Genomic DNA, 22,923 nt, shown 5'->3' with positions numbered 1-22,923 from the left:
ATATTCATTGATAATACCATTGATATTTATTTATAATCAAAGTATGATATTAGACACAACCATTAATCTTAACTTCACTGCATGCAGTTTATTTGCATGGCACCCGAACTTGAGTGTGACTGTTCACAAACTCATAGAAATGTTATTATGTTTTCACCTCTATATCTAGGCAGAAACCATCACCAGAGTATTAACTTTGTGCTGACCTTTACAGAGGTCACAACAATTAAGTATTGATAGATAATATTGATATTTATTTATGTTCAATATTTGTTGTCTTACTCTATCGTTATTTGTAACTTCACTATTTGCAAATTATTATCATGATACTTATGAACTCGAGCATACATGTTCACAAAATTATAGAAACATTATTTCACATCCGCCTCTTTACATGGGCAACACTAAACGACTTTTACATGATAATATTTTTGATATTCTGTATCAAATAATTCCTTTCACTTCTTTCAAGTTTAATATTGTTTATCCTCAGTAACTACACGAAGAAATCCTATTCTTTCTCGGATATGGATGCCGATCAAACATCCTACATGTTACTTAACTGTACTGTACTTGCCTTGCTCGGACCTAGCACTTTAGTAGCATACATGCATTAGATTTACATCTCCAAGTACGTTCAATCTAAGATAATCTTTGCTTTGAGATGAACCTTCACTTATTTACATTCATGCAATTTTGCAATGAAAGTGTAAGCACAATTCCGCAACGCACCTCGATGCTCACGAAATGGCATCTTAACATAAAGAGCAATTTTGCTTCGTGCATGTGCACCAAAAGACTTGTATACATATAAGTTTTACGTATTTTTGCTGTGCACTGGTAGCATCCAAACTACTAAGTACTTTAAGCTTGTAATCACGGAGGGATTTTGCACTGGGTTTCGGAATATCGACAAAGAAACAGCTGATTTCGTACTTAATTTTTTGAAAAGTCACTCGGAACAACGAACGTATATGGGCATTATTGATTCTTCCTATTACCGTTCGCCAACACCTACCTCGGTCAAAATTTTCCACCGAAGGAATATAGAGTCCTTAACAAATCTGTATGTTATGCTATCACAAGCTGAGCTGTCCTCTGTTAACTTCGAATTCCATTCCAACCTCTGGTCACCAGTTTCCCTGCAAGCTTTCTTCCATTCCCCATTGTTCGACCGCTTTTGCGCACAATCTCGGATCTGCTCAAACGTACATGACTAGAATCTGATCCGGTTGGAATTTTTAATTCGTTTTCTCCCGACCCAAACTAATCAGATTACAATTTTCGCTACAGCCGGTAAACTTACGCCATCTAGCGTTCTTTTTATCATCAATATGGTCGATTATACCACGCAGGCAAATAAAATTCGAATGTACTTTCTACTGAACACGTAAGCCAAATTCTTCATATTTGCATAACTAAAATGTGAGTACATATGACTCGTCATATACTGTGCTTGAATGTTCTAGCCGATAATGGGACATTATGATTGTTATGAAGTGCTTGAAACGCAGTCCAAATTCCATCAACTTTAGACTGGATTTTCAAGTTAACTCCTTGATTCTTATAAAATGGGACAAATAGTGCTTTTTAAATAATGTCGACAGGATGACTTTGCCATGCCTCTGAAACGGAACTGTCCTTGTCAAGACAGGACGTATAGCCACCCTATTAGAAAGGGAAGATATAGTGAGATTTTAAAATCAAATCGATTAAGATGGATTGGGCATGTTGGGAGAATTCAGGAAGGAAGGATACCAAGCAGTGGCAATTCCTCCATGTAGGAAGTGAGGAACTTCCTACAGTTTCATTTATACTTATTTCCAGTTTTCTACTTTTCAAGAGTAAACACCGTAAACAACGCACGCCATTGCAGCAGAGGGCTTTTTCTGTGACCCTTTGCTTGGCGACTCTAGGTTATTCACAACCTTCCTGCTCATCTAGTGCGTCTGGAAGGCCTTGAAGAGGCCAAGCGTGGGCAATACTATTACGGGGTAATATGCCTCGTTTACCCACCTGATAAAAATACATTGTTTCCCTCTCGCTGGAAAAAATCTGCGGATGTCCCCTTGCCCCCCAGTGCACACACCTATGCTGCCCCCTCCCCCCTCGAGAATGTCGTTCATTCGCTACTACACTGAGGTGCAAAAAAAACGCAACACTTGAAAATTTTACAGACAAGGTGATATATATATAATCCAAACTCTTTATGACATGCTTGTAATTATAAGTTTTGCAGAAAATTGTGTATTTTCTTCTTGCTACAATATTTCTAACACAGAAAGAGTAATTTCTTTAACCGACTCGCCATGAATAATGTAATGTAACATAACGTAAACTGTACAGTCATAGTGCACACTGAACATTTCCCATGATTTTGTGAAATTTTTCTTCCACTTTGATCTCAGGCATTTGATTATTCTTCTGAATCCCTGTAGCACTTCACGAGATTTTTTTTACTATTCCGATCTTATTCAATAACGTGTGTTGTTCCCTCTGGCATCAATTACATCATGCATCCTGTGAGGCATACTCCTTATGATGGTAGTGATGTCCTGCTGGTTGATTCTCTCCCATTCCTGTCTGAGGACTTCTCGCAGCTCTTGCAGGGTCTCTGGGGCACAATGGCGAACATTTCTCCCTAAAATGTCCCAAACGTGCTCAATAGGGTTGACATCTGGACTACGTGCTGGCCACTGCATAACTTCAATTCCAACATCATTCAGGTAACAATTGACACATTGTGCTACATGAGGACGTGCATTGTCATGCATGAGCATGAAATTCTCACCAACATAGTGAGCAATGGGAATAACATTATCTACAAGGATTTCTTCAATGTTGCGGTGTGCCGTGAGTGATCCACCATCCACAAGAACCAGGTTCGTTTCGTGCAGTCAAGCATATCCCTGCCCAAACCATCACAGAGCCACCGTTGAATGCTGTCCTTGACGAAAATGTGCATGGTAAATACCTTTCTCCTGTCCTTCTCCAAACCTTTTCTCTTCCATCTGGAGATCTAAGGCTAAATCGAGACTCATCAGAGAAGAGAATTGCTCCCCACTGCTCGTCATTCCAGTCACTATGGTGTCTTGCAAAACGCAAGCGATCCTTTCAATGTTTTCTTGTCAGTTCTAGGCCAGTAGCAGGTCTCCTGGATAAGAGTTTCGCATCATGCAACCTTCTTCTCACAGTCCACTTGCTGACATTCACACCTCTCACTTGTTCAAGCTGATTTCTAACTTCAACTGCAGTCATGTGGCGATTACGGAGAACCTCAAGGTGCAAAAACTGGTCATCTCTTGCAGAACCCGGCCATCTAGAGTATGTACCAAGCTCTCTGTATCTCTGGATGGTACGTGAAATTGTGGACAGTCTGGTACGAAACACTTGAGCAACATAACGCAAACTGCGCCCATCCTCTACCAATGCAACTGCTTTGGCAGCATCCTCCGTACTTAATGGCATCTTACCTCCTTCAAGTGATGGATTTCGCATGCAAAGAAAGAAGACACAATCAGTGAGTGGCAATAATGGCTTATTTGCTTTTGTTGTTGAAACAAACAAATTTTATTGCACAAGAATGCAGCTTAACGTGTATGTCATTGTGGTTGCGTATACACTTTGTTACCATTGTTGAGCTTATTCTGCTGCTGAATTGTCTTTGTATACATTGTTGTCAATTAAAATTATAAAAACCTACATAGAAGCACAAAGTAATGGTTAAAATTGGCATGTCATCATATTTATCAATATTTTTGAGGTGTTGGTTTTTTTTTGCACCTCAGTCTATTAGATAATCGGATTTTGTAGCAGATCTTCTGGTTTCCCTTTAACAATCTCCCGATTTTTTCAAGTCTAACCTGGCAACACTGCTCTGAGTACCGATAACAGCAGGGAAGATGTGCGAACGCTTCTCAATGAAGGTTTTTTTCCTTGTGGTTGAACTATAGCGGACTTGTTTCAAACAAAAGGAAGTATATCGACCAAGGGAAAAGCTTTTACAGGCCCTGATCCATCCTCTTGTTTTCATCTTTTCTTTATCCTCCCCAATTTAACAAGGGAGGAACATTTCATAAAAGGATATCGGTAGAAAGTTGGAGGTCACAAATAAAACAAACGGATTATGTTACCAGTCATGGAATTTTCTTCAACTTTTGTCAAGCACTATGCTAAACCCATTTCTTATTTTTTTTTTTTTTGAATGGTTGAAATTCCTAATGTTGTTTAACGACAATAAATAATCAATAATGCAGTTCACAACTCCAAAATAGCAAAATAAAATTGAACTTAAAACTACTACAGTCATCAGAAAATGATAATATAAACTGCTCGCCATTAAAAATGCAACACCCAGAAGGAGTAATCGGAATCGGATGAAATGTGCACAGTGTGTAGAGGAGAGGTGCAGAAGGAAATGATTAGGTGTTCAAGGCCGTCATGCGTCATGTGCGCCTGCCACGCCATCTGGTAAGTGGTACCTGTAGCAGGTCAGATAGGTGCAGAAGAACAGTGAAAGTGCATGGTCGTGAGTGTAGTGTGTTAAAATCGGTCAGCAATGCCACGTCGTCGAATACGGCAGTGATTCCAGCAGGTTTCCCAGTTCGATCGCGGCCGAATTGTTGCTTACCGTGTATGCGGATTTTCCTACCGTGAGATCGGTGCCCGTGTAGGACGGAATGCATCCACAGTTATCCGTGTATGGAACCAGTGGGTCCAGGAAGGCACTGTAGAGCGACGTAGAGGTTCACAACGTCCACGGACGACGAAATAAGAGGACAGACGTCTGATATGCATGGCCCTTACAGACAGAACAGCCACGTCAACGAGGATTGCGCATGAAGTACGGGATGTTTTACAAGGTCCAGTGTCCCCACGAACCGTGTTTCGTCGTTTGGCAAACCGGGGATTTTTTTCCCGGTGCCCACTGTTGCGGATTCCTCTGATTCTAGAGCATAGGCGTTTGCATCTGAGATGGTGCCAAGACCGTCGTGCATGGATGGCTGAGTGGAATGCTGTAGTGTTCTCTGATGAATCCCGCTTCTGTATACAACATCATGATGGACGTACACGCGTGTGGCGGCACCGTGGCACTAGGCTTCATGACGCCTGCATCATGCATCATCACACAGGTCCTTCATTGGGTATCATGGTATGGGGTGCCATCGCCATAGGTGTTCGTTCGCATCTCGTACGCATTCAAGGGACATTGAAGAGCCAACGGTACATCACACAGGTTCTCACCCCTGTTGCTGTCCCATTAATACATGCACTGCATAATGCCACTTTTCAACAGGATAACGCACGCCCCCATGTTGCAAGGAATGTCCTCGCATTAATGGAAGCTAACCACGTGCCCCTGCTTCCTTGGCCAGCACGTTCGCCGGATATGTCGCCAATTGAACATGTCTGGTCCATGGTGGGTCGCCGGCTGGCCCAACTCAGGTTTCTGGCATGTAATGTTGAAGACCTCTGGCACCGTGTGGAAGCCGCTTGGGATGCCATACCACAAGCAGACATTGATAGACTCATTCTGTCCATGCCTCGCCGTGTTGCAGCAGTTATTGCCGCCTGTGGAGGCTGTACACACTACTAGCTCCTTGGGGTTATGCAACCATGTTCTACATGTCACATGTCACACCACCGAGCTCTAACTGTAATCATTTTCTTATCTTATTATGAACTACATATTTGCCAAGTTTCGTGTTTCTACGTATCTCATTTCCTTCTGGGTGTTGCAATTTTAATGGCGAGCAGTGTATAATAATTGTATAATTATAATAATAATAATAATAATAATAAACCCTAGCATAATTTTATTACATTTAGCATAAATTATGAGTTGAAACAGCACCTTTTCTTATCAGGAGGTTGGTATTGGCAATGCTGTTCTTAATCCACACATGACAGGCAGGGAGGGCATGCAGCTAACATTACAAATCCAATGGCTAATCCAAGGTACAGGCGATACATGTCACTGTGTAATGTGCTACATGTGTTTAGCACATGAGTAATGCATTGACATCAAAGTGACATCTAGGGAGAGAAGTACAGGGTACAATACACTAAATGATCATCTAGGCTTCCATCTATCTAAGCAGGCTTTCAGAAAGGTGTGCATCAAGTAGCTGAAGAGTAATTAATATTTGTTATACTCTAGTTATTGTTTTATTTTTGTTACATATATATGTGTGTTTGTGTATGTGTGTGTACTTCTCATTTGTTAATTTATATTTTTCTCTCTGTTGATATTCAGATATACAAGGGTTGTTCAAGGTTGACCAGGATTTTCGTACGTAAAAAATCGATGAATAGCTGGATCATGATGAAACGTGTGGGTGACGTAATGTATTCCTTCGCGAGTAACTAGCGCCCGGCATGATGTATTTCGCGCATGCGCAGCAGTTGCAGCGAACATGGCGGCAAGCAGTGTGTCTGTGGCTGTGGAGCAGCGGTGTGTAATCAAATTTCTTGTGAAGGAGAAAGTGAAACCAGCTGAGATTTTCAGACGATTGCAAGCACAGTATGGTGAACAAACGATGTCGCGGACAAGAGTGTATGAATGGTGTGAGCAGTTTCGCGAAGGACGGGAGCTGGTGACAAATGAAGCGCATGGACACATTCGCCCAACTGCAGTCACACCAGTGAATATCGCACGTGTTGAGCAAATGATTCTTGAGAACCGGCGAGTAACAGTGCGGGATATTGCTGCTGAGGTGAATATCAGTGTCGGGAGTGTTGAGACAATCATTCATGACCACTTACACTTCCGCAAAATCTGTGCAAGGTGGGTTCCCTGCCAGCTGACATTCGATCAGAAGTGGACACGCAGGACGGTCTGTGAACATCTTCTGAATCGGTTTCGAGCAGAAGGTGATGAATTGTTGCAATCCATCATCACGTGTGATGAAACATGGTAGCACAATTCAACCCCAGAGACCAAAAGACACAGCATGGAGTGGCGGCATAAAGGTTCCCCACCCCCCAAGAAAAGCAAAATGCACCCATCCGCTGGAAAGATCATGGCAAGTGTCTTCTGGGACATGAAGGGCGTTATCCATGTGGATTTTCTGGACAAAGGGAGCACGATTAATGCCCAGTATTACTCCACATTGTTGAGTGGTGCTGTACGAAAGTCCATTCACAAGAAAAGACCTGGGATGTTGTCTGGAAATGTCATTCTTCTCCATGACAATGCCCGCCCTCACATGGCCAATGTGACAACAACAACTCTGGCCGACATGCGCTGGGAAGTTCTGCCCCATCCCCCCTACAGTCCGGATTTAGCCCCCAGTGATTATCATTTGTTTGCACCCCTTAAAGACCACCTGGGAGGGAAGAAATTCACGACAGACGAAGCACTGTGGAGCGATGTCCTCCAGTGGCTACGACAACAACCAAGTTCTTTCTACGCCCAAGGAATTCGGGAGCTGCCAGAACGATGGCAACGGTGCCTAGGCGCGCACGGAGAATACTTTGAAAAACTGACATAGTTTGGTGTTTCTTCTGCTACCTATTTCCTCTGCAGAAATAAAAGTCCCGGTCAACCTCGAACGACCCTAGTAAAATGGATTCTCTCTGTATTCAGGATTTCTCAAATAAATAAGTAAATTAATAAATAAGCAACGATGAAGAATCCTGTTCATTTAACAAATCCAACTAGCCCTCAGCATTTAAGGTTCTGTCATGGAAAATGTACTAACCAATCATGTTCCACACAGTATGCCCCACCATTAGCTTACCAGCACTAACCATTCAGATGTGATCTGTCCAAAATGGGTTATCAGATAAAAAGCATCTAATATTCTGTTTATGAACTTCCTTATGAACACGTGAAGGACTTTTCATTCAATTGAAGGGTCACACTGTAATTGTTCGAGACAACCATTCGTAATGCACAGCTCTTCGTGGATGCATCCGATTAAAATCATGTGCAATGGCATGCGAACTTCTCTCCCTAGACGTCACTTTGATGTCAATTCATTACTGATGCGCTAAATACATTTTAATGCTTTTTACTGACACCTAAAAAAGGAGCAAATTGGTACAAGAATTCAGTCATAACTTTTTATTGGTTAAAGATATGTCAAAAAAACCTCCACCATTGCAATTCTCAAGAAATTGTAGCCTGATTTGATGTATCATATCACCCCCTTCCCATTTAAAATTTGGAAGTTGAATTCAAGATGGCAGGTTTCAGGATGGCAGCCATCATCGTCATATGCCCTATAACATTTTCCCCCACCCCTATTACAAACCTACAATGTTAATTTTGTGGAACAGTATGTCATTTAACTTTTCTTCGGATGTCTCCACACTTTTCGACCACCCAGTAGAATGTCTCTCTAAGTATTGTTTATTGTTCTCATGTACAGTGAAACCCCAATTTAATGTTTCTCGATTTTACATTTATCTGCACTATACAGTCAAGCTTGATGGTCCGAACATAACAAAATGTTAAGAAATGTTCCTCAATTTTACATATTCCTGCATTTTAAGTTTTTCAGCTTAGTCCCCTGAGAAACGTAAAATCGAGGTTCCACTGTATATGTTTAGATCATCTGTGCTGGTTATTATTGTATATATTTTTTCAGTGATCAGAATGCTACATATTAAAAGTAGCTTTGCTACAGCTACCACTACTCATCTAAAAATGTAGCCTCGCTACAGCTACATTTACCAAAAAGTAGGTCACTACGCTACTTACGTGCACTACTCGCTACTTCACTACTTTTGCGCTACTTCTGTATAAAAAAAGAAAAACTTGAAACAACCACATGGATGTTCAAAAGAAGCCCCTAGTATGATAGGTGTACTTACTGGTAAAATTTATCGTTATTTATTATCATAATTCCTGTAATTCGTTAGATGTTTGCTCTAACATTGTGGATAGCTGGGAGATGCTTCTTTGGTATTGCTAAATGAGCTGTAGGTGGAGTGATGCTTTACATAATTTTCCTGTTGCGAATGCTTCCCTGAAGACACACTGGAAATTGTCACCTTGTAATCAAAGGCCCCAGATTCGATACCTGGCAGAGGCACTAGTGATTTGAATCCAGTCTCGATTATCTTATCTGTGCTTAAAGTGGACTCAAAACAAAAACTAGGAAAGATGCCTAGTTGGGAGGATGGATCCTTCTGCTCCTCTATTCTCCACCTCACACTGCTCATCATCATTCATCATTCTTCTTCATTCTCACAATTAGCCAAAAGTGGTAGAAAGCGACTCTAGATAACAGAATAACAAAATAAACCATTCATCCTCATTGTCATGATTAGCAAAGTTACAGAAAAGCAACCTAAACATAGAAGAAGTACATACATTTGGAAACTGTATATTAACTAAAGAAAATTGTCGTTCTGCAGAAAAGTCAATAACTCATATGTACTCTTTACAATACCATAAAATATATTGAGGAAACTGATTTGTAAACCCAAGTGTTCTTAACATATTGCAATTTTAAAATTTGCGAACAAATATTATGATGAAAATAATTGTGATTCCAGAAAGTGTATGTCTATAATTCTTAAAATAATAATTTCTTGCTGGTGAGATCCTATGTACTAACAATGATCAATGCTGTTAAAGTACTGAGCCATTGAATGCTGGCACTATTGCTTTGTCATTGTCCATCCATTGATCACTCATGTTTGCATAGCAAGATGTCTTTTACACAGCAATGAATGACATTTACCTGTCTCTTACACCATGGATATCCACAGGATTTTTTCTGGGAGTGGCACTAAATGAGGCTTTCTCTCCCAGGGGTGTAGCAAATGATGCATCTTTCTCTCCAAAATAGCGATGCAGCTAAAAAAACGTAGCTGTTAGCCAGAATATCTTCATATTCATATATGCCAGTTCAGTTTAGTTATCTGAAAATTAGATTTATTCTATACTAATGAAATAAATTGCGCTAATATCTATAATCTGTGATATCAAGATATTTATAATCTAGATTATACATACTTCCATGTAATATACTTTGTCTTTATGAACCTCATGCAAAAATAAACGTTATTCTCATTTTTTTTTCATTTTTTTATTTTTTTTTATTTTTTTGATGCTGTGGTTCCATTCAACATTTTCCTCATTATGCAGAGAAGAAATGTAACTGTAGTGAAATTTTCGCTACAACCTCAGGAATTTTGTAGCTTTGCTACATCTACTACAGCTACAATTTTCAAAATGTAGTACTGCTACACCAACCACAACAAATTTTGTAGCTAGCTACAGTAGCTGCATTTTTTCATGGCATTGTTTCCTTAATGAGTTTTGGCTGCATGCCTATCCTAGCAATGTCGAATTGGCGAGTTTTCTTAGTGAGGTTTTATAAGAGGCTTGTCCTTTTTTTTTTATCCTCATCAGTGGTCTGTTCTGTATCCTTTCAATGTGTCATCCATCTTCTTCTTGATGATTCCCACATAATTGATACCACATACTTTTTTACCTCATGGTTTCTCTAGCAGAATCTCAAATTAGAGTCAAGCCAGGATTATTTTTTGTGTGGGACTTGTTTCTGTGTTCTGTCTTACTGTCCCTTATAAATAATTCTGGAAGAAACATGCAATGTACAGGCACTGAAACCAACTGAGAGTGCCCTCCAGGGGGCTTACTATTAATAAGTATGCCTAGTGGTGCCCACGGGACCTGGAGCTTGTTAACAGCTCCAAAGGCGGAAGATGATGGATGGTCATCTCAATGGCGGCAGAGGCGGAAAACCTAGAGGTGTTATATATATATATATATATATATATATATATATATATATATATATATATATATATATATATATATATATAATGGATAAAAGCAAGGAGGGCCAAAAGGGCTAAGTAAAAATCAAAGAAGGTAAAAGGAAACACTCACCGGACAGTAGAAAAATTCAAAATTTTCGCTAATTTCATAGCATCATCGGTGTGAGGAGAAATAGACGGAACCGGAAGTTGGGGCCCTGCAGAGTTGCCAGGTCCCCATCGAAGAAGAAGCGGTGCGTAGAACGAAAAAAAACACTGTTTCGTCACCAGGCTCATCGTAAACTGTGAGTGTGTAGGATGAGTTGGGAGGGTGGGTGAGGGTTGGCATTACTGGGTGGCCTTGTTCAGGCCAGGAGGAGTGGTTGCACTCATGGCCGATATATAGGCCCTCTCCCATCTTTTGCAAACAAAGGTGTTGGCTGGTTGGGGTAGGAGATGGATGATCGCTACCCGGAAGCAGTCGTTGAAACTGATGTTGTGGTGGTTGGTGTGGACGGCGACAGTGAAGTCCAGGTTGTGGGTGGAGGAGCGGTGGTTATTGATGCGGAGGTTGAGGGCTGTTGATGTTTCCCCCAGGTAAAAATCACCACAGATGTTGCAGGTGAGGATGTAGATAAGGTTTGAGGCCTCCGCTCCATAGAATTCTATCTCAATAGCAGACCCAAACCTCACAACCCCAGCACCAACTTCGTGACTGACCTAGCCCACCTTGTCCTCACTTGTAACAACTTCACCTTTGAAAACCAAAATTTCCTACAGATCCGAGGTACAGCCATGGGTACCAGAATGGCCCCATCCTATGCAAACCTCTTCATGGGCAAACTTGAGCAAGAGTTTTTGGCTACCCAACCCCTCCTCTGGCTCCGCTTCATCGACGACATCTTCATGCTCTAGACACATGGAGAACCATCATTGTCAGCTTTCCTGGACCAACTTAACCAATTCCGTTCCCTCAAATTCACCTGGATGCACTCCCCCAACCAGATAACCTTCCTGGATGTGGACGTGCACATCGAGGGAGGACACCTGACTACCTCCATCCACATAAAACCCACCAACCACATGCAATACCTACACTTCTCCAGCTCCCACCCATTCCACACCAAAAAAGCCATTCCATTCTCTCTGGCCCTCAGGGGACAGCGCCTGAACACTTCACCCACCTCCCGCGAGAATTATAACCTCCGCCTACACCAGGCCCTGGTTAACTGTGGATATCCCTCCATCCTGGTCACCAAGCAAATATCGCGAACTGCCTCACATATCACTACCACCAAGAAACCTGCTGCCACCAACCCACCTGCACTCATCACCCAATATCATCCCCACCTCAACAAAATCAGGCACACACTGCACTCTCTTCTCCCAATTCTCCACAGTGATCCTGAAACCAAAAACATATTTCCCGACAAACCCAGAGTGGTTTTCAAACGCCCCCCCAACCTCAAACATCCTGGTCCACAACACTCCTTCACCACACATCCAACACCCCCCTGCCCATAAATGCAACCGCCCCAGGTGCAAGACCTGCCCCATCCTCATCAGTTCCCACACCCTCCAGGTGCACACGGCCACTGGCAAATTTACCCTCCACCCCAAAGGGACCTGCCATGCCTCAAACCTTATCTACATCCTCACCTGCAACATCTGTGGTGATTTTTACCTGGGGGAAACATCAACAGCCCTCAACCTCCGCATCAATAACCACCGCTCCTCCACCCACAACCTGGACTTCACTGTCGCCGTCCACACCAACCACCACAACATCAGTTTCAACGACTGCTTCCGGGTAGCGATCATCCATCTCCTACCCCAACCAGCCAACACCTCTGTTCGCAAAAGATGGGAGAGGGCCTATATATCGGCCATGAGTGCAACCACTCCTCCTGGCCTGAACAAGGCCACCCAGTAATGCCCAACCCTCACCCACCCTCCAACCCCTCCCAACTCATCCTACACACTCACAGTTTACGACGAGCCTGGTGACGAAACAGTGTTTTTTTCGTTCTATGCACCGCTTCTTCTTCGATGTGGACCTGGCAACTCTGCTGGGCCCCAACTTCCGGTTCCGTCTATTTCTCCTCACACCGATGATGCTATGAAATTAGCGAAAATTTTGAATTTTTCTACTGTCCGGTGAGTGTTTCCTTTTACCTTCTTTGATTTTATATATATACACTCGTGTCCAAAATTAAGGTGACAAATGAAAAATGCAAGAGAACAACAAAATGATGCATAGAACGGGGTTGTGGGTGATAGAGGAGACAGAAAACAATAAAGAAGAGAGAGAGGATGCACCAAATGAACAGAAAAGAAAGAGCATTTAAGGAAAAAACCTGTATTACTGGATTGGGTACAAAACTCATACAAAGGAATACAACGATTTAATTCCATCCTGGGCATTCTGGTGACCAGGCACTGCCCCTTAATAAGGAATATGGTCACCACGAACAGCAATACATGCCGCACAACGGTTTCCCAATGAGGGTGTCAATAAGTTCCTGGGGCAAGGCATCCCATTCTTCCAAGAGACCACATCGAAGCTCGTTGAGGGTTTGTGGAGGGATAGGACGTGCTGCAAGCCGCCTCCCCAATGCATCCCAATCATGTTCGATAGGATTTAGGTCGGGTGAACATGCGGGCCATGGAATCCGTCGAAGATCCTCACCTTCCAGGAACTCATCCACAAGTTGAGCACGATGTGGACGGGCATTATCGTCCATGAACAAGAATTCTGGGCCAACAGCCCCTCGGAAAAGTCGCACTCTTGGTTCCAGAATGTCATCCCTGTACCTCTGGGTAGTGAGTGTGCCGCGGTTTAGCACATACAGGGGCGTACGTTCACCATTCATTATCCTTCCCCAGACCATGATGCCACCACCGCGGTATTGGTCAACCTCGTGGATGCGAGATCGATGAAAACGTGTCCCAGGCTCTCGCCATACACACATTCGCCGCGAGTCACTGTGGAGACTGAAGCGCGATTCATCTGTGAAGAGCACAGATGACCACTGTTCTTGGGTCCATTGTCCGTGTTCTTGACACCACATGTATCGCTCCCGTCGGTGATAGGGGGTGAGGGGGATGCACACCACTGGTCGTCTTGCAAAGAGTCCTGCTAAATTGAGTCGTCTGTACACAGTTTGACGCGACATTGAGGCTCCAGTCGCAGCATACAGGTCCTGGGAGAGCTGAGTTGCAGTCCTGTTTCTATAGCGACGGGCCGTAATTGTCAAATAACGGTCATCGGCTGGTGTTGTCCGTCGTGGCCTCCCTTGCCCTGATCGTCTTGTTATGGTTCCTGTCCTCTGGAACTGGTTCCACATTCTGGAGACCACTTGGCGTGACACATTCAACCACCCTGCCACGTCGGCCTGTGACTGACCTGCTTCCATTCGACCGATTGCTCGCCATCGCATTGCATCGTCCAGACGTTGGTGATGAGCCATCATGCTCGTTCGCCCACCTACAGCTGTCTACTGACGAGATTTCTGCTGTCTGCAAATTGCTCACCTGCGGCGCAGCTGTTCCCTTTCCACAATTGTGCAATGACGTCACGCACTATCCTTCCCTGGAGTGTTTCGATAGAAGTGTTGCGACGTGTTGCATATTTCCCGAAAGTGTTGTCCATTTTCATGCACGTATTTGCGACTTTTCCCACTTTTTCCCTTTGTCACCTTAATTTTGGACACCAGTGTATATATATATATATATAAAAACTTGGTCCATCTGGCTCTGGATGGTAGCACTTCGTAAGAGCCCCACTCAGGGTAACTGTGAAGAAGACCCCCAATGGCAGATGCGGTGGAGAAGGAGTCCTTCGGTATGGCGCAGATGGCAGAAGGGGTACTACATTCACAAGTAGTTAAATTTGGAAAACCATGGTCTAGTGAAGAGGAGGGATCCTCAGAGGACTAGGGGAGAAATCCCTGACAGAAAACCAGTCATGGCCTGGAGGCTGAAAGGAATAAACAACCAAAAGGCCCCCTATCGCTGGGCTAATCACCCACATAGGAGTACAAGATTCAGAGAAGAAATGAATGCCTCGGTAACCCTGGACAGATCTCACAAAGACGACATCGCAAGAATAAGGAAACTAGAATTGGAACCTGGAATATTAAAACAATAAATGGTAAAGAAGTATTAATAATGAAGGAAATATTCAGGAGTGCCAGTGGAAACAGAACAAAGTAGGGAGTAGGTATTAAAGTGACAGAAGAAATAGACAAAAGATTAATCAGTTGGGATGCATTAAATTCATGAATAATAACTTTAGACATAGACTTAGAAGAAAATATTATCCTGATTCAAGTATATGCACCAGCCAAAGATGTTAATGTGAGAGACAAGGAAGAATTCTACACAGAATTACAAATAAAAGTGGAAAAAGCAGAAAGAGGCAGAAAAAAGTTATAATGGGTGACTTAAACGAAAGAGTGGGAAATGACCACTTGAGTGGATTTGGAGCATTAGGAAAATGGAGGAGAAAGAACTATAAATGAAAATGGAAAGAGAATCATAGATTTTTGCATAGAGAATGCAATGCTGATAGGAAACTCCTCCTACAAACATAAAACAATACATCAAATAACGTTTGAAGGCGAGGGAAGAAATTCCAAAAGCATTGTAGATTATATAATATACCCACAACAAATAAGACGACATATCCGAGACATAAAAGTAATAAGAGGAGCTGAACTTGGCACAGACCACAGGCTGCTGGTAGCAGAAACACGGTTTAACACAGGAGAGAAGAAGGAAAATAAAATACCTATAACAAAATAAAAACAGAAGGGTTGAAGAAGAAAGAGAAAAAAAACTAGAATATCAGAATAAAGTAGGAGAATGACTAAAGCAAGAAACATTTGAAGATAAAGACATAAAGGAAATGTGGCAAAAATTAAAGATATAATGCTCAAGTCAGCAGAAGAGATATGTGGGAAGGGGAAAAAAAGTAAATACAGGAAACTCACCATGTTATCAAGGGGTCCCAGGTTCGATATCCGGTGGAGGCACATAGATTGATTGATTGATTGATTTGGTGTTTTAAGTCCATATGCACAGTAAGGCTAATCGGGACTAGACTTGCAGTTTAAAATGGGATCTGAACCACTATGTGCCTCCATCGGGTATCGAACCCGGGACCCCTTGATTACAAGGTGACGACGCTACCACTGCACCATCGGGGAGGCCCAGAGGCACATAGTGGTTCGGATCCCACTTTAAACTGTGGGTCCAGTCCCAATTAGCCTTACTGTGTATAGTGTGGACTTAAAACTGTAAATCAATCAATCAAATACAGGAAGGAATAGAACCAGATTGAATGAAGAAGTGAAAGGGGCAGTACAGAAGAAGAAAAAAGCATGGAAGAAATATATCAATACAAGAATAGATGAAGACCAATTAGATTATCTTGAAAAAGGAAACACACCTAAAATAATAGTAAGAGAATCAAAGAGGAAACCTGGGAAGAATTTGGAGAAGTGGATTCACAATTCAAAGAGAATATGAAATAATTTTGGTGCATAATGAAAGGAATAAGAGGAGAAGGCGAAGAAGAGTAAGAAGTGTGAGAAACATTGCAAATATTTGTGGAAACGCGTATGGAAAATATGTTGAAAACATGGAAAGAATACTTTGAAAGAAAATTTGAAAAGGAAGACATAGGAAAAGCAGATGGGAGGATTGGAAAACATAATAGACAAAAAACAGGAAGAAATGAAAGAAGAATATCAGAGCAGGATAAGGAAGAGGATGAGGATGAAGATAAGATAGCAGAGCTATTAAGGGAAATTGAAATAGGACAAGTATATAAAGCAGTGAAAAGAATAAGAAATGGAAAGGCAGCAGGAATAGACGAAATAGTTCCAGAATATATAAAATGTGGAGGAAATGCACTCTTGGAGGCAATGACAAAACTATATCAGTGGATTTGGAGAGAACAAAAATTACCAGTAGAATGGGTAAATAACATTATTATACCACTGTGTAAGAAGAGAGACTCAACCAACTGGGAAAGCTATCGTGCAATATGTCGATCCATAACATGGCACTTAAGGTGTACTCAAGAATATTGGAAGTAGGGCTGAGAAAATATATAGAAAAGGATATGGAAGAAGAACAGGCTCCTTTTCGTTCTGGGAGACAAACACAAGATCACGTATATTCCATCAGAACAATATGTGATAAGTACTTAGAAAAAGGAAAAAAGATGAACTTAGCATTTTTGAATCTAAAGGCTGCTTTCGACTCTGTACACAGAGAAGAAATATGGACAATATTAGAAGAAAGGAAAATCCCAAGAATACTCATTCGAGAAATAAAATCAATGTGTATAAGAGTAGAAGGGATAGTAAGATTGGATGGAAAGATGTCGAACAAATTTCAGATGGAGAAAGGAGTGAAGGAGGGAGATAGCTTGAGCTTGCTACTCTTTATAGTATTTATGGATTAAGTTCTAGAGATATGCAAGGGAAGAAAAGCAAGAGCAGAAGTGGGTAATTGGAATATGAGACCAGTACATTGCCAAGCATTAGTTTATGCAGATGACATAATACTAATAGCAGATACTGAGAACAAGCTACGGGAAGCAGTTACAGAATGTGCAGAAGTGCTAAAGTCTAAAAGAATTATGTTAAATGCAAATAAGAGCAAAGTGATGCAAATAGGAAGAATGGAAGAGGCAATAGAAGAATACACATAATATGCAATGGAATAGAATTGGAGCAGACGGAAAGATATGAGTATCTGGGAACAATCATAAACCACACAGGAAGAATACAAGAGGAAGTGCTGAATAGAGTAAGGAAATCTAACAATGCATACTACCAACTAAGCCAGACCATTTTTGGAAAATGGGAAATAGACACCAAAACTAAACTACAAGTGTATAAGTCAGTAGGGAAGTGAAAGCTGGCCAGTAAGAGGAAAAGAAGTAAGACAAATAATGGCAGTAGAGATAAAATGCTTTCATAGAATAGTTGGTAAGAAGAGATAGAGTACGTAATAAAAGAATCAGAGAAGAATTAAATCAGAAGCCAATAGAAGAGAAACTGACTCAAAGACAACTAAAATGGTTTAGACATGTGGTAAGAATGGACGAAGATAGAGAAGCAAGACAATTAATGGAAGCTAGAACAGAGGGAAGGAGAACAAGAGGTAGACCCCGGAAGACATTCAAAAAAGTAATAGAATAAATAGGACAAAGAAAAGGAAAAGGAATGAGAGGCATAAAGAGGATGGCAAAGGAATAGGAGAGATGGATGGAGTGAATAGAGACAACCCTGATGCTATAAGGCAAAGGGGAAAGAGGAAGAAGAACAAGATGGAAATCATCTAATTAATCTGTGTCTCCCAATGGAGCACATCTAAAGGACTGGAATATGCTCCTGCTTGGTGATAATTATAACTAATTTGTACTAATTGGATTGAGTTGGTGTTTCAATTCCACTTTATGCACAGTAAGGCTAATCGGGACTGGACCTACAGTTTAAAGTGGGATCCGAACCACTATGTGCCTCCACCAGGTACAAACCCAGGCCACCTTGATTACAAGGTGATGACGCTACCACTGCGCCATCGGGGAGGCCTAAATAATATGTACTAATAATTGCATATTTTGTAGCTTGCTTTGCACAATCTACAAGGTGGGTGAGAACTAACCAGGCATTGAAAATTTGCTGTAGTTTTTGTAATATTTAAGAAATCTCAATGAAACTTTCTGTACAGTACATTTTGAATTGTTGCAAGGGTAGGTTTGTTGGCCCATCGTATCTTGCTGGGATTCATTGGTGAGCTTGTTTTCATGAAAGACAGTGAGCTGCCACACTTTGCACTTACTGTACAGACTGCTTGGACTACAATTTTTCAGAACATTGACTGGGACAACAAGGACCTTATGAATGACCTGCAAGAAGTCCAGACCTCATGCCCTGTAACTTTTTCCTATGGAGCTGGTATTGAAAATTGTCTGTAGTTTTTGTAATATTTAAGCAATCTCAATGCTTTGTCAGTGAAAATCTAATATATTTTCAGTGCTTAATACATTTGAGTTCTTTGTTTGAGTTGGTGTTTTAAGTCCACTTTAGGCACAGAAAGGCTAATCGGGACTGGACCTACAGTTTATAGTGGGATCCGAACCATTGTGCCATGTGCCTCCACCAGGACCCCTTGATTACAAGGTGACGATGCTACCACTGCACCATCAGGGAGGTCCTTAATACATTTGAATGTAGGTACACACATGTATGTGTGCTTTGGTTTTCTAAGCAGGCCTTATATGCATTCTTTATATAAATTTGAATTGGGTTGAGTTCCAATAGAATGGATGTTTCACTTGCTGTATAAGTCCTTAGTATCCAAACAGACCAATTTGTTGATTCTTCAAGTGCACAAGAGTTTTGTATTTTCGATTAATATATATACGATAGGTCACATTAAAAGTTTTTAGACATGCGCAAGTAAAACACTGGAGACCAAAAGTATGAATGCTATAATTTTTCAAAGTATTCTCCATGACAGTTGATACACTTGTTCATCCGCTCAAACCAAGTGTGAAAGCACTGGGACCACACATCTGCAGGCACCTCTTGAATGCACTGAACGAAGGCGGTGACTGCCTCCTCGGGAGTAGGAAATGAAGAACCTCGTAATGTATCCTTGATTTTAGGGAACAGGAAGAAATCACAAGGGGCGAGGTCGGGTCTGTAAGGAGGATAAGTCATTTCTTCGATGTTGTAGGCTTTGAAGAATTCAATTGTTCGTACTGCTGTATGGCTGCGCGCATTGTCTTGATGCACAATAATGCGACTTCGTGGGCGTTTTTCACGAACTTTCCGTACGATCTCCGGTAAACAAACCATAGTGTACCATTCAGCATTAACGGTCCGACGTCCCTGTAGAGGCACTGTTGCAATATGGCCCGTCCGACTGAAGAAAGTGGCAACCATTTGTTTGCCAACACTTCGTCCCTTCCTGACTTTTGTTGGTGAGTCTTCATCCGGGAAGATCCACTGCGTCGACTGTCGTTTGCTTTCGGGTTCATAACAGTACACCCAAGTTTCGTCACCTGTTACGATGTCATACACTGCATTTGATTGTCCTTGGTTAAATTTGTCCAGCATTTTCATGCACCATGTGACCCGTGCCTGCTTTTGCTCCTGAGTAAGATGGTGTGGGATCCATCTGGCACAGAGCTTCCTGACACCAAGGCGGTCATGCAGGATCGTTTGAACCTGACTCATACCAATACCCAGTGGTGCACTAATAACTGCATATGTCACCCGGTTATCCTCCTCTATCATGCGACGCACTCTGTCGACGTTTTCTTGAGAAGTTGCTGTCACAGGACGACCATCACGTAATTCATCACTGAGTTTCTGACGTCCACGTCGAAATTCTAAAAACCAATTAAACACAGTCGCACGGCATGGGGCTTCCTCCTGAATTGCATTTCGGAGCCTTTCATAACATTGCTGCTGCGTTAAACCTGCTCGAAAATTGTAAAAAATCATTGCTCTGAAGTGCTCCCGTGTTAAATCCATTTTAATGCACACACACGACAATAATTGACTAATTTCTGGCACACAACAATTAACAACTATAAATTCTGCAGCATTATCACACTTCACAGACTACTAACTTCAACATATCCTAGAGACAATGTATTGCTGCAATCAGTGTTGCCGCATCTAAAAACTTTTAGTGTCACCCACGTATATATATATATATATATATAAATAAATCCCGGTATCATTACGGCAACCACTATACTCCTCAGGAGTGTGACAACCACTGGAAATCTTTGATTATACTCGTTTTTTAACGTGTATATTTATATATCATATCGTACTGAGAAGCCTGTTTAACTTTATTTGTAAAATTTGGATAAATCTCTAGTAAAGTCACTCCGATATCATTGTGAAGGCCATTCGCACCACTATCATTGTAACACCCAATGTATATATTTGTTATTTTGCTATCATTGTGGAACCATTGCAGCAACACTGCTACCATCTGTTGAATATCATACTTTTTGTCCCCGGCTTTGGTTATCAGTTGACATCACGTCTGTTCGTAATGAAAGACAAAGCAGCTTGACAAATATATTGTAATGATGGTCACGAAGAAGGAGAAAAAGAAGAAGAAGAAGTTAGCTGAAAGATGCTCGTATGATTTAATGTGGTGTACTGTGGTGTCAATGAAACCTTTTGAGCATAGCTGGAGTGAGTTGAAGGATGATTTGCGAAATTATTTCCCTTGCACTCGAGCATTGGAATTTTACATAGCATTAAATCGGAACAGTTCCGCATTGTGTATTTCAGGCTTGTATAAATACTGAACTTGTGTTGCAATTTGCAGGAATAAGTACCAATCGTCATGAAATGGCATATCTTATGGTGTATGGTACCTCAACGAAATCAATATCAAACATATTCAATACTTAAAAGGTAATTGTGTGGTATGTAGAGACTGTAATGTTCCTACAAATTACTTATGTTTGCAACCCACAAAACTGAAAAAGTGCCATATATTTGCAGAAATAAATATTCAGAGTGAAAAATACGGTGAAGTGCACCACGAAAGTGAAAAAGTGCAATATAATTGGAAAAATAAATATTCCGAGTGAAAAATAAAGTGAAGTGCACCATTTACATTTATTATAGAATTGAGAAGGTATGTAGTAATTTGCACAAGATAAGCATGTTAATTGCAAACAATTATGCGCAGCAATTATAATTCTACTGTACAGTTTTCGTTATCATGGTTGATTCATTCTTGTGGTTTTCATGAACGGTATTTGTACTCGGTGTTATTGAAGATCTCTTGTTCATGAAGTTTTATTACATTATGTGCTAGTTATTTCAGAAGAAAAGGAAAATTTGTAAACATCCAAACTAACTTTTTTTAAAAAATACATATGGAGGATACTCACTGCTAAAAATCTGTAGTTTCCAATCTGTAATTATATTTATCTTGAGACTTTATCTTCCTTAAAATCCTAAATAAACTTAGTGAATTTTTTCATCCACAGTTGCATTATTTTCTCTTGTAATTAGTTCTTCTTCATGCAAAAAGTATGACAATTATACACTAGAAAAGTGGGAATCAAGTGGGAAAATGTAACATTATATTTCATGTCATGTATGTAGCTGAACGTTTAAGGGAAACGTGCCCTTTCAAGGATGTTTTAATTTTGAAATCATGGTAAAATTCTGTCCCATAGGAGACACCTGGAAATCATCGAATTTCGCGTATGTTACATTTGTACTTACTTATTATGCATTGCTAAAGGTCGCCTGCGTGTTGTTTTTGCTGTTTTCACTTCAAAAACTTCGATTTCCGACAGTATGCTTCGATGCGTTTTCACTTACGTTACGCAGAACATAGCGACCAAATTTTGACGACCGTTGTCTGTGATGGACCACAAACCATTGGCGCTAGCTCCACACACCATTGGCACTAGCCCCACACAGCATTGGCAATAGCCCCACATACCATTGGCATTAGCCCCACAAATCATCTACAGGTAGCCCCACGCACCATTCGCAGGAATGAGGTATGCCTATGAGGTTAGGTTAGGCCTGTTAGGTTAGGTTCTATTAGCATAAATACAAAACAAAAAAATTCCCGTAACCCCCCCCCCAAAAAAAAACATTGGCACTAGCCCCACACACCATTGGCGTTAGCCCCACACACTATTGACATTAGCCCCACAGACGATCCACGGGTAGCCCCACGCACCATTCACGGGATCGAGGTATGCCTACGAGGTTTGGTTAGGTTCCATTAGCATAAATACAAAACAAATTTAGAGATTTTCGTGTTAATCAGAAAAAAAACACACAGACTATGTTCAGCAATGCATAATAAGTAAGTACAAATGTAACAGTAGTAATGGCAGCACTATGTTCCTACGCGTCAGCAAAAATTTGATGCGCCTGGTGTTAGGTTACATCCGGTTGTAGCGGGCCACGAGTGATTTTATTGTTGAGTCAGCAGAACGTGTCTGATCACCTTGAAGACATCGGAAGCGGTGGGGGGAGGGGGGTCAATGGGTTTGTCACGTTGTTTCTTGATGTATGCTAAACTAACACGTGCGTATGTTTGTGTGTGTGTGGAGGAAATGCGCGCGCAACCATTGCGTATGATTCAAAGACATGAAGA

At 41.4% G+C, this 22,923-nt stretch overlaps 1 protein-coding gene across 1 annotated transcript; it reads right to left on the bottom strand.

Annotated features, from left to right (window-relative positions):
- Window positions 1–3,114: 3,114 nt before the first annotated feature.
- On the bottom strand, window positions 3,115–3,468 carry LOC145983593 (uncharacterized). The gene has a single exon (XM_083116657.1). The coding sequence runs from the start codon at window positions 3,466–3,468 to the stop codon at window positions 3,115–3,117; it is 354 nt and encodes a 117-aa protein (XP_082972783.1).
- Window positions 3,469–22,923: the final 19,455 nt, after the last annotated feature.

This window comes from Lepisma saccharinum, chromosome 2 (genome assembly GCF_977018435.1).
Source record: "Lepisma saccharinum chromosome 2, izLepSacc3.1, whole genome shotgun sequence".
NCBI lineage: Eukaryota > Metazoa > Arthropoda > Insecta > Zygentoma > Lepismatidae > Lepisma > Lepisma saccharinum.
The sequence above is the reverse complement of the archived record's forward strand: the minus strand, read 5'-3'. Positions and strand labels throughout refer to the sequence as shown.

Coding starts and splice junctions, on each gene's coding strand:
- LOC145983593 (XM_083116657.1), bottom strand. CDS start 3,468: ATGCCATTAAGTACGGAGGATGCTGCCAAAGCAGTTGCATTGGTAGAG.